The following is an 18,392-nucleotide window of genomic DNA, read 5'->3' as shown; positions in this document are numbered from 1 at the left end:
TCCTCACCACCACCATCAATCAGCGGCGTCTCTCCTGTCTCCTGCTCTTCCACCCTTTCCCTGCTCTGGGTCGTTGTGAGTTCTCAATCTCAGTGCAGACAGACAGGTAGGGGAACATCGATTCTCCCGCCCACCAGCCTCCTCTTCACCCAGCGCTAGCAGCATCGAAGTGTGCGGAGCGGGAGGCACGGAGGGAGAATCCGAGGAAAAAGAGAAGCGTACCTTTTTGGCACTGTATTGTTCTTGTCACCTCACATCTCCGAGATGTCGAAGTTCTTGGGGTATTTTGCTGGGCTTCGTGGTGGCTGGATGAGCCAAAGAGAAGTAGAGAAAGAAGCTAGCAGAGGAAGAACTTCTCGAAGAAAAACACTCTTCCAACTGTTAGGAAGGAAACTCGCATCTCTGTCCGAGTGGAAAGACCTCTAGATCTGCCTTGCCCGGAGGAAGAGGTCTTCCTGCCGGGTGTACGTACACCTTGTCTTGTAAGGAACAAGATAGTTCAGTCCGAGAAGAATTGAAGGAGGAAGGAAGAAAAGGCAGAAACTGAGGACAACAATAGAATTCTCAGGGTCCGTCTTCTGCATCCGCATCTTTTGCTTATCTTGAAAGGGCATCTGCAGAAGAGGACGAAGGGCCTTCTCCTTCGCGTCTCTCAGAAACGAAGTAGTCGTCTGCTCGCCGGCATCTGCGTGGTGTAGTTACGCCGCGACTCCATCTGCATTCGGGCTTGTAATGAAGTTCTGCTCTCCATTTTTGTTATCAGGTACAGGTCGGTTATCTTCCCTATCTTCTCTTATCACTCAGGTGTATGTACACCGGGACCAAGGCCAACATGCATGGGGCATCCCATCCATCGTCATTCTCTTTACACTTCCGATTCTTCACCCTGGAGTGAACGTCTTCCTTCCTTCTCTTCCTCTTTGACCCCTCCTCCCAATCTTCTACTTGGGAATGGCTAAGCTGTCGTACTCTCCATCTGTTTCTCCCTCGACCTACGGGGATCTTCTTCTTCAGCGATGAAAGAAAGCCAAGAAACGACACCCAGAACTTTCTCTTCTCTTCCTTCTTTGCCGTCTTAACACCAGCTCTGAAGTCTTCTTTCTTACTCATAGTATCGAGCTTCCTCAGCTTCTCATTCTCGAATCACGCTTGCTCTCTCTCTCTGTATTGCATTCTATTCGATCGTGAGCTTCTCGGAGAAGGGTGGTATCTGAAAATACTTGCGGTGTAAGAGGACTTTCCTCTTTGCCTTTCTTCCTCTTCCTCATCATCTCTATGGAAGAAAGCTTTCAAAACACTCTCCTTTACGTGACGTGAGTCTTGAGAGAAAGCGAAAATGGAGGCGAACGAAGAAGCCTGGATGAAGTCCTCGTACAGCCGAGAAAGGCATGGAGGAGATCTTCTCCGGGAAACGGCAGAAGAAGAAGAGAAAGGAGAGAAGGATGATAGAACGAAGAGGAAGCAAGACGTTGACGATAACCGAGGAGGAGGGACAGACAGGGAAAGAAAGACATTAATAGAGAGAAGGTGGAGAGATCATGTTACTGGAGAGTTAGAAGAGAATGGGAAGGAGCCAAGTATTTTTCAAAAAGATGGACGAGAAGAACAAGAAGCGACAAGAGAGCAAGATATGGAGGGACTAGACTTGCTGATTCTTACAGAAGAATGTCTTGACTTGAGAGCTTCTTATCAATTCCTAGAAGAAGGAAATCCAAGCGCTTGTTTTCTCTCCATGTTCCTTGGATGTACACGTGTCTCTTCTTCTTCTTCATCACACTCTTCTGCTTCTTCTCTTCCCAACTCTTCTTCCTCATCTTCGTTTGCAGCTGTCCCTCCTTCTCTTCGGTCCTCTTCTTCATGTGGATCTTCGACCCATGAAGTGGAAGCCCTAGAGCTCGAATGTTACGTAGAGATGGCGAGGCGAAGTCTTGCATCTATAGCAAAACTCGTTCGACAGACCTTTCCACATCATATACACAACATTGTCTTGGCTCATCGATATGGATATATACCCTTAGCTGAAACAGGTGACGAACTTGGGGAGAAATCTAGAGATTCAGTCTCATACATGCACATACACGCATGGACGCATATTCATACATGCATACATGTTCACACCTGCATATTCATACATACATATTCATAATGCTTATACATCCAGATATTGCTTCTCCATTCTTCAGGATCCTTACTCGCGTCAAGAAGCCTTCTCTCCTCCTCCCTGCTTCTAGAGAAAGGCGTAGTGAATGTACAGTCACCTACATGGGTTCTACTGCGCAAGGTAGCATCTCTATCGTTTCTCTCTGTCTTCGATTTGCTTGCTCGTCTTACGTATCAGTGTACCTCTCCTCGAACCAAGACTTTCTCTCTGTTTCTCTGAATCTGCTTAGATATGGATCCACGTATCTGCCTGTCTACCCTCTATCTGTCTGTTTATGTCTGTGTGTATGTACCTGTCTGTTCATCTCCCTGTCTCTCCATGTGTTCATCTGTCCCTGTGGAGAATAGCGGTTATCTACCATTCACAAGGAGCTAGACACAGTCCTCTAATGTATCTTTAAGTCTTTCTTCTTTTCTCCTCCTTCTTCTTTTCTCCTCCTCAGTGCTGCTTGTAGGGATTTCTTCTTCACATCCCTCAGAGAGTCAAGACGCTTGCGCATTGGCTGTGGAACTCGTCAAACACCATTTACCCATATGGAAAGAAGAAATTTTGATACCACATTCTCGAGACGAAGAAGAAGAAGGCGAGATCGAGGAAGAGCGATACCAAGAATCAGAAGAAGAGAAAGTGAAAGAAGAGGATAATGAGGTAGAAAAAGCTAGAAGATTAGGAGACCATGTGCCTTGCATCGAAGAATACGAACTCTCTTCTATTCTGGGGTGTATGGACAGCATAGAGATATCAAGAAAGCCGATCACGGATGTACCAAGTCTTATCAACTCTGTACGGAGCCCTGTATGCGGAGCTATATCTGTTTTTATTCAGAGGAAAAGATTTTGTTCTTCTTCTTTGGTCTCTCGCTCGATGACTAAGGAAAGCCGTCGTCTTTCTCATCATAAGAGCCCTGATCCACGCTGGGCATCTCACAACGAACCTTCTCTCGTCGGTGTTTCAGGGATGCATGCGAAGACCTTACAACCTTCGCATTCTTCCCTTACACACAGACAGGATTCTCTTCTCAACTCTTCATCTACTCCACGTTCTTTTTCTTCTTCAGCTTCTTCTTCTATCTCTCCATCTTCTTCTGCTACTGGCTCTACGCTGGATGTCTCGCTCGGAGAACACATAGGACAATGTAGAGAGGAACGAAAAGACGGAGAAGAAGTAAAGATCGAAAGCTCGAAGGAAGCTATGGATCAGATGTGTACGTCGATAAGGATAAAATTCCCGCACGTGAAGAAGATGGCTCTGAGAGTGTTTCGCGAAACAGATGGAGACAGGGAGTGTCTTGATGATCCGGGTGAGTGTGTCTCTTTTCTTTCTTTTCCTTAGAGAATTTGCCTTCCTTCTATCGGTTGTCTTTGCTTCCTTGCTTCACTTTCCTTCTCACATCCAATCTGTTTCAAAAAGGCACTTCCGCTCTTCTCTTTCTAGGAGTGTGTTATCTTCCTTTCTCTTTCTCGTTTTCGTGCGTTTCTCAACGTAGACAGATGAGAGTCATACGCGTGAGCACACGTCTGTCCTCTCAATTTGCCTCCCTCCTGGACATCATACCTACCAATTCTCCTCTCTACACTCATCTATCTATCTATCCTCAATCTATCCATCTATGTTTAATCTGTCTATCTATCCATCCTAATTGTATCTATGTATTCATCTGTCCGCCTCTCAACACTCATCTGTCTATCCATCGTAGACCTATCTATCTATCTTGAAGCAATCTATCTACTGCAAATCCATCTGCCTATCCATCTATCTATCTTCCTATCTCGCAATTCACCACAGATCTGTCTATCTATCTATCTAATGTGAGCCTATCTCTCCATCGACCTATCCATCTGCCTGTGGCTGGTACAGACCACTGTGTAGGCATGGAAGCAGATGTCCGTAGAGAACCTACGAACCTGTCTCAACTACCATTAGATCTTCTAGTTAGCCGGCTCTTCCTTCTGAACCTCTCTGTTCTGGAGAGTTTGTCTCTATTTCACCCAGCGGCTTCTATTTTTTTCTTTCGCCCCTCTTTCTTTCTCTTTCTGTTTTCTACAGTGTTTGTCGCATGTGTATCAGCTCCCCACCGTACTGACAGTCGAGAGGCGTGTTCGTTGCTTGTGGCAAAGTATACTGAGAACATCAGCTCTTTCAGAACAGAAGAAGAGATCTCCGTGTTGAGGAGGAACGGCGCGCAAGGCGAAGAGGAAGAGCGAGAAGCTCGTCTATTGATATCACAGAATCTCAGGAATAGGCAATCAAAACAGCCGCAGAAAGAGCGTAGGAGAAGAAGAGTACAAGGTGCTCTCCTTCAACCTCTCCCTCATATCATACAGATTGAGAAAGCAAACAACTGTGTCCAAGAGTCTCGTCTCTCGTTGTAAGAATCAGCGTAGTTTGTGGAGCTGTACCATTTGGCTTGTTCCTGGTAGATCCTGTACGTGGAGTTAGTTCGATAGAGATCTTCTCATACGTTTTCTTTCTTTCCATTCTCTTCTCTGTTTTGCCAGCGTGGCAGTGGATGTCTTGATACTTGATAAGTGTCAGCGGTTGGGAGGGGAGTGTTGATTCGCTTCTCAAGCCTTCCATACAGTGACACTCTTTTTGAACAGAAGACCCCGCCGACAAAGAAAGAAGGTAGACGCGCACCCCCTTGAAAAGTTGAAGTGACCGAGCGAGCTTTCTATCGACATATGATCGTTTTAGATTGCTCGGCAGCACCACAAGTTTACAGCACATAGAGATCTCACTGACACATCAAGATATCAGGAGGAGAGACTCCTTGAAAACAAGCGTGGCACGGGTCTCTAAGACAGGTGAGATGATGAAGTTTTCCAACTACTCGCCCTTCTCTCTTCTGAACGCGATAGGCTGGCTTAAAATTTGGGTCTATTCATGAGAGAAAACGACAGTCACTTGCTGCGATAATGCGGGGTGTACAAGCGAGCGTCGGCTGGTCGGCCGCTTCCTCCCAATCTCCGACTGTACGGTAAAGAAAAGGAGAGATTTTTTCAGTTTTTGCGTCTTCGTCTCTCCCTTTGGATGAAGGGGAAATCGAAATATCTCGTTGCTACTCGAGAAGGCCGCAAGAGCGGCACCTGGAAACCTGTACTGAAAGTCTTTCCAGAAAGTTCTCGCGTCACAGGATGCTGTTTAGAATAGGAGAATGATCATGAAAATGGTGATGATCGACTTCTCTTTGCGATTCGAATGAACCAGCGGCTCACGTCTTGTTTTTCTTTCGACTAAAGTCTACCCTCTACGGCAAGCAGAGTTCACGTCTACTCCCAGGTAAACCCCAGCGTATAAACCTGTCTTCGATAGAGGGAAGAACGTGTATGGTGATGACGTGGGTTAGCTAGCCCCCTAAAGGGAATGAGTGAACGTCAGCCAAGCAGTGCTGGACACTGCTTGCCGGTTACTGGTAGGCTCTCGGTGGCCCCCCAAGCGGAGGCAGCATCGAGACGGCTAGCCAAGTGGAACAGCATCGAGACTTCTTCATTTACCTAACTTTACGTGGAAGACTACCAAGACGGAAACAAGGGAAGGGTGAGAACGGACAGCAGACAGCAGGAAAGAAGTCGAAGGATGTCTTTATCTTATGGTGTGGTAGTCAAACTGCTTTCTCTCTTTTTCACTTCCTGGCGAGCAAGGAACTACGAACTCTTCATCCGCCAGACTTACCTTACTTAATCAGAATCCGCATCCTTCAAGAAATTTAAGCTTTCCGCGTGTCCCGTTTAAGAGTGCCTGATGAACAAGAGAGGAGCGCACTCTGGTTCCTCACTCTTTTCTTCTTCAATCTTCTGTCCACCTTTTGTGTAAGAAAGACTTCTTCCTCTTTCCTTCATGCCCTAATTCTATCTACAAGGTAGATGTTTCTCTCACACTCTTGCTTTCTCACACTCTCGCTCTCTCTCCTCATATATCTCCTCTTACGTTCTCGAAACCTTTCCTTACTTCAGAAAAGTAAGCCAAGTCGTCTGTCTGTATGTTACATCTCGGGTACAGGTTTCCTTCATCTTCTCCTCCTCCTTCCCGTTCACTGCTTGTCTTCTATGACGATCTCTCAGTGTCAAGAAGAGTATAGATCTTATAATACAGAGGACTACACAGATGAATGAATGAATGAATAAATAAAAAAGAGAAATGAAGAATTGAAAACGCCCTCTTCTTCATCCTCGTAGTCATTCCTTCCACCTAGTGCTTTATGTCGAGATCTGTGCTTTTGGCATGAAAGCCCCGTCTCCTTTCCTTCTCCTTCGTCTTCTTCTCACGAGAACTCGAGAGCTGAAGGGGAAGAAGAAGAAGAAGAGATGTCTAAAACAGAGGAAATCGACTGGGTCTGAATTCCACCGTGAACGGTCGGTCAATAAGAAACGAAAGAAACTGTTAGAAGTTCATTCACTAGTGGTTCTTGACAAGAGAAAGAGACGTCTTCTGTACATACACCTGATAACAATTGATTGAGTGCTCCCCTCTAATCTTTGTATGTATGTGTAGATACACACCGACTGCGACTTCTATCAAATGACAGAAGACCTGCCCACTGTAGTGTAGAAGCGATTCTCTGAACGTTTCTGCCCCCTCTACCTAGACAAGATAGAGAAGAGACACGAAACGACGCAAGACTTACGACCATACACAAGGTGCACAGACACACACGCAAGAATAAGCCGCTCGCTCGTCTGCTTATAGACGAAATCATCGGAGAGATAGGTAGATGGATGAAATCGTTGTTCACACAGAGAGATATAGATTTATAGCACATATGAGACATAGATAGATAACCAGAAACCAACCTTGGAACGAATCTCGCATCTTTACAAGAGTTATGGCCCATTCTTACGTGCCCCTTTTGAGCGAGAGAAGAAGAAGAGGGAGGAGAAGACGAAGAGGGAGGAGAAGACGAAGAAAGAGAGGGGCCGCACGGTCTGCTAACAAAGAAGGCACCCTGCCTCATTCCTTTTTTGTTTGGAACTCATCCATCTTCTTCTCTCTCTTCTCTTTTCTTCTTTTCTTCTAGAAAATGAGTTGGTCAGCCCTTTCCACCTTCCTTTCTTGCCCTCTCTACATATCTATCATTCTTACTCCTTCGTTCCTCTTCTTCTACTTTTTGAGAAACCCGTTGAATGCGCTTCGTCCATACGTCGCAGTCACACTTGAGTTATCTTCTTCTCTTGTGTTCTTCTGCTATCCATCTCTCTCTCTAAGAGATTCTCTTCATTCTTCCTTCTACGTGCATGTATAAACTCTCTCTTTCTTTTTATCTAGACGAGAAGGATCTTACATTGTTCAAGTCTTCCTTTTCTTTGTCTACGTGTATTCCTCTCTCATGTGGTTCTCTCTCCCTATCCATACAGCCCCTACACAGCTAAGATTGTAGGTATGGCTAGAACAACTATTCTTCTTCTTGTTTCTCTTCTTGTACTACTTCATTCTTACACATTTCAAAAGGGTTTCTATTTACAGTCTTCAGGATCACTCTCTCCGTCATATCTGTCTCTCCTCTACAGGTACCAGGTTTTCATCTTGCTCTTCATCAGTCCTATCATTATCTTTCTTCTTCATGACAAAGTTGGCAAGTCGACTGCGGTGTACATACACCGCACGTATGAGATCCCACTCACCCCGCTGAAGACGTCGACGTACTTTCCAGTGTAAAATCCCAGCTAAGAGAGCTCGTCTTCTCTCTTCAGCTATCTCTTGTTTCTGCTTTCTTCTTCTCTCTTCTTCAAATTTCTCCTGAGAATTCCATGGAGGAGTCATAGAAGAAGGAGAAGAACTAGAAGAAGTCGTGAAAGGAAAGTCTGCTAAAACTTCATCTCTCCCTCCAAGAACGTCAACGTGCTTTTCATTCTTCTCACTCCTGTATAGTCTTTGGAGCACCTTCTGATCTTTCTCTTCTTCTTTCTTCTTTTCTTGTCCTCCTGTGACAAATCTCTCCGTGTTTTCATCGAGAGACGTTAACTGACGTCCTTCTCGTTCTTGGGACGAAACGCTAAGAGGTGCAGGATCTTCTCTTTCTTCTTCGTTTCTTTCTTCTTCATTCTTATGAAAAGATCGGAAAGAAGGAAAGGCGAGAGTCCACCCAACAATCTTCCCGTTGATAGCAACAGACGTCACAGGTATAAGGCATGTGTCTGTACACTTCCCCTTCTTGTCTACTTGTTTTCTTCTACTTCTTCTCGCTTTTCTTTTTATAAGCCGAAAGAAAGATTGGAGCTTCATCTCTCTTTGAAAGAAGATCTGGTTCAACAGATGAAGGTTGTCATCGGAGTAAAGCGGAATACCTAGATATGCTCTCAACGCTTTCACGTCTATAGTTGTATTTCCACCATACAGAATGGATCTTAAAAGAAGGCACTCTTTCTTTCTTTCTTCTTCATCTTCCTCTTCCTGTTGCTTTCGTTCCTCTCTATCGCGTACTTCTTTCTCTCTCTCATCTTCCTGTCTACTCACTCCTTCACTTCCTCTTCTCTCTCTCTCTCCTTCAGTTGTATCTCTCTGTTCTTCTTCTTTTTCTTCTTCTACTTCGTCTTCGCCTTCTCCTATTACTTCTTCCTCCCCCTGTATTTGCTTAGAATCTTCTCCTTTGTCGTGTTGATCTCGCATCGCACTACAAGAAGAGAAAGAAGAGATCAAGGCATTTTCTTCTTCTTCTTTATCTCCTTCTTTCTCTCTCTTTCTTTGCTCTTCATCTTCTTGGCGACCCAGAAGAAGAAAGAAGACTTGTTGCCTATGAAGAAGCTTTACTTCTTCAAGAAAGGTGTGTTTCTCCAGTCCTGTCTTCAGTCGCAGAAGACCCCCTCTTAATGAAGAAAGCTTAGGACGGCCTCTCACAATAGCACTCGTACTCTCCGTGGGATGTCTCAGGTGTATATACACCTTGCCGAGAACAACTGAGTGACGTCTCTTTTTCTTCCCGTCATGTCGATTCCTCAATGGTGAAGACAATCTTAGATGAGGAGGAAGAGATAAAAGTTGTCTCAAAGCCTTCAACCCACGATGATAGAACTCTCTTTGATATCCCACGTCATAAAACGTCCCTAAAGGATCCAGCGTATCTCCGTCTTCATCTTCTTTCTCTTCTTTAGATTCCCCCTGATAAACTATCCCTTCTTCTTCTTCTCTACGCCTTCCGCTACGGCATTCTTTAGTATGGAATCTCCCGTATTCTCTTGTGAAGCCTTCTTCCTTCGAAAGCTCAGCAGGAGTTCTGTTTCTTTCTTCTTCTTCTTCTCCCTTACTCTCTCCTTCATCTCTCTCACTTCTCTGCTTGTACTGGTTTTCTCTCTCTTCTTCTTCTTCTTCTCCTTCTCCTTTCTTCTCTTGTTTTATCATTTGTCTATCGTCAAAGCTCTCTTCAGGAAGTTCATCAAGTAGACTTCTAACAGAGATTGTCCCTTCACCTCTTACACCTCCTTGTAATCGAACGGCTACATGCCACAAAGCATGAGAGAGAAGAGAAGAAGAAAGAAGATCATCTTCTGTCCCTTCTTGTCTCCAATCTCTTTCCTTCACAGGACTCTCGCCATCATAATCCTCTCTATCTTGAACGTCGCCATCTTTCTTTAGCTCTCTTGGTGACTTCTCTCTCTCATTTTTCTTCTTATGAAGAACCCTTTCAGGCAAAGAATCTTTCCTCCTGTTGAGAGAAGAAAACAGTCTACATGGAGAGTCTCGAGAATGCTTTGAGGTAAAGGTCCTTTCATCACGAGAGACAAACAGGGGACTGTTTGGTCTCTCCTTGCTTTCATGTCGATTGTCTCTCGATCGACTCCACCACTTCATCCAGGAGAGCATCGACGCTTGTGTGAGGGCAGCTGAAGACATCGCTGACCCCCATGACAATCGACATGAAAGGCGAAGAATAAGAAGAAAAGGAAGAGAAACAAACTCTAGAACTAAACGACGAGTCGCTGGTGTAAATCTCCAACTCAAAGGCATTAGACAACTAGAAGAAGACGACGACCAAAGAGAAGAAGAAGAAGAAAGAGAAGATGAAAGAGATGAAGGAGAGAGGAGTGCATGTGAGGATGATGAAGGGGGTTGATTAGACTCTTGTTGATTTCGATTTCTATGAAGAGAAGAAGAAGAATGGACATGAGCGTCGTGATTGAGTGACAAACGAGTCGTCTTCTTCCTCTTCTTTTTTACATCAGACATTTGCTTGTCTTCTTCTCCTTCGCCATTGAATGAAACGAAGGAAAGAGAAGTACAACTTCCCGCAGACTCCTGTGTGTTCTTTTCTTCTTCTTCTTCATTTTTATCTTTCTCTTCCTCTTGTTCAGTTTCTTCATCTCCATGCAGTGATGTGTTATCTCCTGGAAATGAAGAAGATTCGCGGCCGTGAAGTGAAGGATTAGTGTTCACGGCCATTTCCCCCTCAGAAAGGAGAGAAAGTTTCGACGAACGGAGAAGAGGAAAGAGAGAAAGAAGACCTTCTCGCTGTCGATCGGTAAGGTGCAACCAACCTGAAGAATATTTGAGAAGTGCGGTAGAAGAATGAAAAGGAGGAGAAGAATGGAACGGAAAAAAAGGAGAAGAAAAAGGAGAAGAAGAAGAAGCAGAGGAAGGAGAAGGAGAAGAAGAAAAAGCAGAGGACGGAGAAGGAGAAGAAGAAGAGGAAGAAGAAAGGAGAGAAGAAAGAAGAGGAGAGTATGGAGAAGGCGGTTTTCGTTGCGAGAGCTGTTGGGAGTAATAAGTGTTTAATACAGTTACGTCATCCATCTCACACCTAGACTTCTCACTCTTCTTCTTTTCTTCAGCTCCATACCCATACTTCTCTTCAACACTGCACAGAGTCTCTCGTCTCTCTTCTCTTCTCTCTTCTTCGCCATCTTTTCTGTCTCCTTCTCTCTTGAGTTTATTCTGTATGTCCTGAGTGCATGCGGTCAAGGGAGATATCTGGGTAATCTCTTCCTCCATGTAACGATTTTTTGCCTTGACGTTCTCCGGAAGAGTAGGGGCTCCGTCTATTAGCCTTGTATAAGGCGAGTTGTCCTTCATAGGAGATTTCCCCTCTGTCTCAGGCGGTAGAAGAAGAGAAGGAAAGAAATCGAAAAAGAGAGACCAGTCGCCCTGCAGCCAACGAGGATACATACACCAACCTGAAGAAGAAGAAGAGAGAAATGAAGGTGGGGAAGATGAAGAGAGAGATGGAGACGAAGCAGAAGAGGAGGGAGATGAAGAAGAGAAAGAAGAAGAAAACAAAGGCGACGAAGAAGGAGAGCAGGGAGATGAAGAATAAGACAAGGGAAAGAAGAGCGAAGCAGAAGACTGGGTCACGAAAGAGGTGAGGTAACGATGAGAATGTTTGCGACGAAGAAGAGGTGAATATCTTTGCCTCGCTAGGACGGAAAACGACGAACTTGTAATAAACCTTCTCTCTTTTCTCTTTCCCTTTCCTACCAAAGGTGGTAAGAGTCGATTCTCAAGTACATATCTCCAATGAAGTGAAGAAGAAGATGAGACAGAGCGGAGAAAGAAGAGCAAAGGAGAGTGTCCAGGACTCCGAGAACTCTTCTGACTGAAAGGACAGAAGCGAAAAGAGGAAAAAGAAGAAGAAGAAGAAGAAGAGAAAGAAGAAGGAGGTTTTCCGGGGCTTACTGTGAGACTACAACTTCTTGTTCTTCTCCGTTCTTCTTCGTTGGATAGGCAGGAAGGAGAAGAAGGAAAGAAGAAAGGAGGAAGAGGAGAACAAGAAGAAAGAAGCCCCTGGTTTCTTGCCTTGATTCCGGGAAGAAGAAGAAAGAAGAAGAAGAGATGGAGAAAAAGAAAGAGAGAAAGGCGGAGGAGAGAGAGTTTCCTTGAAAATGAGAAATAATTCATTTGTTAAAGCCCCGAGAGAACATGCACAAAGAAACTTCTTCTCTCTTTCTTTTCTTTCCAGAGGGAGATGATGTGCATCCGCTTAGAAAGAAAGGATGAGATAAGACACGCTCCTACTCTGGTCATCTGTAGGAACACATTCCCTCTCTTTGTTTCGATAGCTTCTTTCATCTAGAGACAAAGAAACTCCTTCTATTCATTCTCCTTGTCGTTCTTCTTCTCTCTTTTCTTCTTCTTCCTTTTCTCTTCGTTGTTCTTTTTCACTTGGTCATGCCCCGCAAGCATGCATGAAAGCGTCCTTTTATTCTTCGGTTTCGCTTTTCTTCTTCTCCTCTATCGTCATTTCTTCTCTATTTTTTCATCTGTCAACTGCAGACAAAACGAAGGTCGAGGAAAAGTCTGAGAGAGTGTTCTTCTTTCTCCTCTCTCTTCTCCATCTCCCTGATCAGAAAGGAGAGGAAGACGTAGAAGATGGTGGAGAAGAAAGTTCTCTATGGCCCTCTTCATCTCTCCGGTGTGAAGAGAGAGTGGAAAGGACAGGGGTCTATCCAAGACCTTCGGCAAGAATGAAGAAGAGCGAGAAATTGAAAGAGAAGAAGGAGAGTTAAGGACGTCGGAGGTCTACAACTTCTCTCCATATGTGTGTCGTCTTCTTACAAGACAAAGACAAGCCGTAACTGTTACACACACTACGAAAGAACGGGAGCGTTTGCTAAAAGAAAAATGGATACATACATAGCTCCCAGTAAGCATTCGTTATACAGAAAAGCAGTTGTCTCTAAGGAAATGAGAGGAGATGAGGAAGAAAAAGCAAGTTTAGAAAGATTCCGTAATGAGCTGTTTTGTTCAGAGTCCCGGGACTCTCTGGTTCGCATGCATCTAAAAAGGGAGAACGATTTTTTCTCCGTCTGCATGCAGCTGGGGTGTATATACACCCGGACAAATCGACCCAACAGTTGTACGACCCAGCCTCAGCAGAACGGAAACAATCAGCTCTTATGATTTCATTCCAACTATGCCCAGTTGAGTAAAACGTGATTTCATTTTACCGAGACTTTCTTCTTTTTGTCGTCTCTCTCCTCGCGTTCATCTCTTTCAAGAGAAGCATCGTTAGCCGGTCTGTTGAGAACCGTGCATGCACATCCGTACGTACTCGAGGGACACCATTCATACCAAGCGCCAACACCATACATAACAGAGAGGTCCAAAGTATCTGAACACTTTCTGTCTTGCATTCTCGATAGAAGGGGGCAGCCATACGTCACTTAAGCGAGGTATGAATAACACAGAGTAACGGATATCTCTCTATCACTCCATATCAGATTACTCGAGATAGACGGACTACTTCAGAATCTTCGCCTACTCTTCTGTTGTTGTCTCTCTCTTGCGAAACAAAAGAAACTTGAAAAAGTTTCCTACCCGATGACTCGCTCGCAGAAGATAATGCCTCCAGGTGTCCGTACACGTCAGAAGAGAAGGAACCTCAAGAAGGAGCATAGAAGATCTTTGCTTTCTCTCTTTGTTTTCTTCTCACTGTTCTCTCCTCTATTGCGATTCCTACCATAGAAGCGTCACTCATCTCTTTCCCGAGTAATAGCTTGTCCAAGGACGCTTTTCTTTCCTTGTTCAAGTATTTCGTTCTTTTTTCTGCAAAGATACGGCTCGACTTCTGTAGGGATTCTTCATCTCCTCGTTGTTAAGGCTGTAAGGGTCCACTAAGCAAAAGAGACGAGAACTTCACACGCCTGCATGCATTCATTGAACGTATCTCTCTCACTGCATATAGGCACTGGAGGAAAGCCTTTTTTTTTCATAGAGAACGTCTTGTAGTTCTCCTCTTCTCGTATAGAGGTACACACCCCAAGAGAAAGACGAGCGCGTGCACATGCTCATCGGCCGCTTACTATTACGAAGCTAAGACCATAGCCGATCGACTACTCTCTAGTCTTGCACCCTCCAATTCATAAAAGAGAGAAACGCAGCTTAAGGACTTCAGAACTTCTTCCTTCGCCTCCTGGTATTGTAAGAACAAATCACTGCGCACCTCTCTGAAATAACTGCAGCGAGGATACTTTTCTCCTCTTTCTTCTCTACTTCTCTTTTCTTCTTTCTTGCTTTTCTCTCTAAGGTCATTAACAGATGCCTTCTCCTTTCTCTTCCTTTCACTTGGAAAATCGCTTAAACGCCGAAGACGAACAAACTCTCACTTTTTGTCTCTATCTCGCCTGCATGTATCGTCTTCACACTCGATCTCTCTCTCTCCCTTCTTCAATGAGCGCCTACACAACCTGCCCCCTCTACCACGTTGCTTAGCTACGCCAACATCCCTTCTCTAAGAGAAACATACCCCTATATACTTGCACATCTAAATCTATGTCAATACAGACGTTCCACCGAGGTGTAGGCGACTATGAGCAGGTACGCTTACGACCACCCCCCGCTGGCTGCTTATACGTCTATCTTAACTGGAGCTCTTTATTCGAACTTGAAGTATATGTACAGGAATATCGAGATACTAAGATATTCACACTCGCCCTCTTCCCGTGGTGTGTTGTGAAAGCTATGCTCCATGTCTCTATCTAAGAAGGAAGAATAAGAAAGACATGACAAACCTCCAGTAAACGAGGTGTAAGAGAAGAAGAGCATCTGCAAGCCAAATCAAGAATGTCTCCTTCTGCGCACCCCCCTCGCCTCTATCCGGCTAATCAGGCGGAAGAGTAGATAAAGTGTGTGCGATAAGGGGGAGTTCTCTTTTTCGTTTTAAGAGAGCAAGAAAGAAAGAGAGAGAAATGAGAAATGACATCTTTGAATGACGAAAGTTGAGTTGAAGTGTTTGATACTTCATCTGTCATCCGACCGTCATCTAAGCTAGATTTACACATCTTCTCAGAAGAACAAAAAGACCCTCTTCTTCTTCATTCTTCTTCTACCCTTTATATTTGAAAGAAGTGGAAAGCACATGCACACAACTCACCTAACCCACCACGCACGGCCATCATCACCAGCGAATAAAAGCAAGACATCATCCACCGCATCTCTCTGTTCTTTCTTTCTTTTTCTTCTGTTCTCTCATTGTTCTCTCATCTATCCTTTTCTTCTTCTTCACCCCCTTCCCTTCGCTATCCTCTCTCTATACGCCCTCCATCCACGTACACACAACACAAGCATCCATGGATACACATAGATGACGCGGATATGGCATATCTATATGGGAAAGGGAAATATACAGACACTTGCATCAATACACATACTTCACCTACCTACCCACATACACACGTGTTCTATAACTCAGGCCGTCCTATCCGCTAATTTCTTCTTTCTTTATCATTCTAAGTGATTAACAGAAGAACCAGATAGATACTCTACGTCAAGAGATAGACGAAGCGCACCACTGAAGATGAAATGAAAGAGATGAAAAAAAGGAAGTGAGGTGTATGTATGCGTATGTAGAGGTAGGTATCAATAAAGTTGTATGTCTATGTTCGATATCTAGCTATCTAAAGCTCCCTTACTCAAGTCTGCTTATCATCCCTTTCCATACATCACAGTGGATGAGACACATACATATATATATATAACTAGACCCATCGCAGTGGTACGATGTAGGCATGTATGTCTACATGTATGTCGAGAAATATTTTGGCTGCGGGATCTTAGGACTTCATTACTTCGACGATGGACCTGAATAAGCCCCTAAGAAATGCAGAGAGCTTTGTATATCTTGGAGGTATAGAAAGAGATAGGAAGTATACATAGACGAGACGACTTGAGAAAAAAAAAGGGATATCACCCGCTCTCGTGTCTCTGTCTCTTTCTATGAGAAAATGCACCTGTACCAAAGAAAGAACTTCTTCTCTCGTCTATCGCTCTCTCCAACTGCCACAACTTTATCGCGTCGTCTCTCATCGTTATCATCTAGATCATCACACATCGGCAGAAGGGAGGTATTCTTATAGTAACGAGGCTATCATATCACACGCACCAACCCTTCTAATCTTTCCTTCCTTCTTTTCTCCTTCTCTCTCTCCCTCTCTTTCTTTCTCTCTTTCGTCACCCTCTTAGTATCTGAGGAGATCACAGCATCAAGAGCACGTCGGCCTCCTCTTACTAGATAGATACGATCGAGAAAGAGAAACAGGATGACGAGGAGACTGAAAGATTGGAGAAAAGAACAGGAGGAAGAGTGGGAGAGATAGATAATAGACGGGCTGCCAGCCAGCCCCAGCCAGGCAAGTCATGATGGAGAAAAAACAGAGAGGATGAGCAAGGTTCAACTACATTTGTTTAAAAGCTTCTCTTGTTCTTTCTCTCTTCTTATTACCACTCTAAAAAGAGATCTCTCATACATCTACATCCTTCGACAGAGGACCCCTATACAGACATCTACACAGAGAAGAAAGAGCAACTCTTCTCTCCTCTTCTATCTCTCTTTTCTTTCTTTCATTCTTCTTTTTCGCCTTATCTATCTTTTACCGGAACGTTGAAGAAAAAGACTGATGACGTTGATCTACTATAACAGGGGATAATGCTTGCCATCTCACGAAGAGATTCATTCGATAAGGAGAAGAGAGGTCCAGCATCTGTCTTTTTCTCTCTTCTCTCGATCAATCAATCTGTTCGTCTACTTTATCTAAAACTACCTGGTTCTAAATGTATCTGCGTACCCATCTAAATATGTAGCGAAAATCGATTTATCATGAGAACGTTCACTCTCTCCCTCTCTTCATTGCGGCCTTCACACTCCTCTGCTTTTCTCTTCATTATTCGCACGGCTCTAGGAGGAAGCAACGACAGAGAAAGAAAGAAAGAAAAAAAGAGAGAAAGAAGAGTGTCTATCTTATAGTCTTCCGCTTTCGGTTCTAGATGGGGGAGGTAGACCTGCGCCCTCAGCTATACGTCTTGCTGTCTCTTCGTCGTCTTCTTCTGACACAAGATTCTTCTGTTCCTCATCCGAAAGCGAAGATCCGAAGGCTTGACTCTTCTTTTCTTCTCCCAGTAAACGTCCTTCTTCTTCTTTACCGCTTCCAGCTTGCTGTCCTGAAGAAGAAGATGAAGCTTTCGTGCTATAGCGACCCTTTGCAATGATCCATCTGGAGACACAGACAAGAACCCATACAAAGAAAGGAAGGAGAGGAAGAGAGATAGACGAAAGAGAGAGAGAGAAATGCATCTACATCTTTGAAGTTTTCTTACTGCTACCACTGCTACTCTCAATCAAGGTGTCTACAAGACGTCTGAGACACGACCATACAGAAGATAGATAGATAGATAGACTAAAGACAGATAGATAGATTAAAGATAGATAGACACATATATTATAGATAGAGAGAGAGATTACCGATAGATAGACAAATCACAAAAAGACTACAGACAGACAGATAGATAGATTACGGATAGTTAGGACGATAGATTGAAAGCAGATAGCTTGGAGATAGTTTAGAGCCAGATATACAGAGCAAGGAGAGATGAACAGATTAACGATGGATAGACTAAAGTTGGACTCATAGAGAGACAGCTTGGAGAAAGATAGACGGACAAGTAGATACACAGATGAAGTCAAAACGAGGGAGGAGCAGAACATGAGGGGAGATTTTATCACCTAACAGAGAGAAGGAAAGCTGAAGAAAGAAACAAAGAGAGGGGGACGACACACAAAGAAACAGGCGAACACTACTGAAGAGGGAAAGAAAGAAAGAAAAAGCTAACACTACTGGAGAGAGAGATATATATAAGGAAACAAAGAGGAAGAAAGTTAGAGAAAGAGAATGAGAGAGTTGTAGAGATGAATCTGACTCTGAAGGAATAGCAATGATCCATTGTAAAGCCCATGCAATGAAGATGACGACGATCAGGAGAGCTCCTGTTAATGTGAATGCTATCGATAAGCATGAACCTTTAGGTAGACAATTCCCCTAAGAAACCACACACCAAAGACAGGAAAGAAAGAAGGATGTCAACAAGAAGGTGAATCGAAAATAGATGTGAAGAGGAGATAAGGTGAGAAAACAGGATAAAAATAAAAAGTGCGAGAAAATAGACACATCTATCCAGTCTACTTCGTATGATACACACAGCTGATAATAGAAAATGTAAGACCAACCCACATTCATATCTACAGATACATAGGCATACAAGTATAGACATACATACATATACATACATGCATATACAAACATATACATTATATATGCACCTGCACTGGAATCGCTGCGTGCATACATCTAGATACGTGTACAGGGCAATCGATCTTAGTAGCGGATGAGGATGAGGAAAGGAGAAAGCATACACCCGTGACGTTCTCTCTACTAAGAGACTTTGAAGTATCTCTCCAAAGACAACAAGGAATAAGAAAAATCTACTCATGAATGAAGTACGCCCCCCCAAAACACCATGCTGGCATTTTCTATTA

General features: G+C 44.0%; 3 protein-coding genes across 3 annotated transcripts; 1 reads left to right on the top strand and 2 right to left on the bottom strand.

The window, feature by feature from the left end:
- The first annotated feature begins 159 nt into the window (after positions 1-159).
- On the top strand, positions 160-4,644 carry CSUI_006271 (molybdopterin converting subunit 2 protein). Its single transcript, XM_068066435.1, has 3 exons — positions 160-2,027; positions 2,604-3,461; positions 4,208-4,644. The coding sequence occupies exons 1-3, from the start codon at positions 1,337-1,339 to the stop codon at positions 4,531-4,533; spliced, it is 1,875 nt and encodes a 624-aa protein (XP_067921583.1). The 5' UTR covers positions 160-1,336; the 3' UTR covers positions 4,534-4,644.
- Positions 4,645-5,698: 1,054 nt separating this feature from the next.
- CSUI_006270 (uncharacterized protein) lies at positions 5,699-13,048 on the bottom strand. Its single transcript, XM_068066434.1, has 2 exons — positions 6,110-13,048; positions 5,699-5,899 (listed from the first exon to the last, which is right to left on the bottom strand). The coding sequence occupies exon 1, from the start codon at positions 11,981-11,983 to the stop codon at positions 7,643-7,645; it is 4,341 nt and encodes a 1,446-aa protein (XP_067921582.1). The 5' UTR covers positions 11,984-13,048; the 3' UTR covers positions 5,699-5,899; positions 6,110-7,642.
- A 1,801-nt stretch (positions 13,049-14,849) lies between these two features.
- CSUI_006269 (uncharacterized protein) lies at positions 14,850-17,960 on the bottom strand. Its single transcript, XM_068066433.1, has 2 exons — positions 17,777-17,960; positions 14,850-17,073 (listed from the first exon to the last, which is right to left on the bottom strand). Exon 2 carries the CDS (start codon positions 16,219-16,221, stop codon positions 16,066-16,068), a length of 156 nt encoding a protein of 51 aa, XP_067921581.1. The 5' UTR covers positions 16,222-17,073; positions 17,777-17,960; the 3' UTR covers positions 14,850-16,065.
- Positions 17,961-18,392: the final 432 nt, after the last annotated feature.

Source organism: Cystoisospora suis (genome assembly GCF_002600585.1).
Source record: "Cystoisospora suis strain Wien I chromosome Unknown contig_3140, whole genome shotgun sequence".
Classification (NCBI taxonomy): Eukaryota; Apicomplexa; class Conoidasida; order Eucoccidiorida; family Sarcocystidae; genus Cystoisospora; species Cystoisospora suis.
This window is presented reverse-complemented; position numbering and strand designations above follow the sequence as displayed.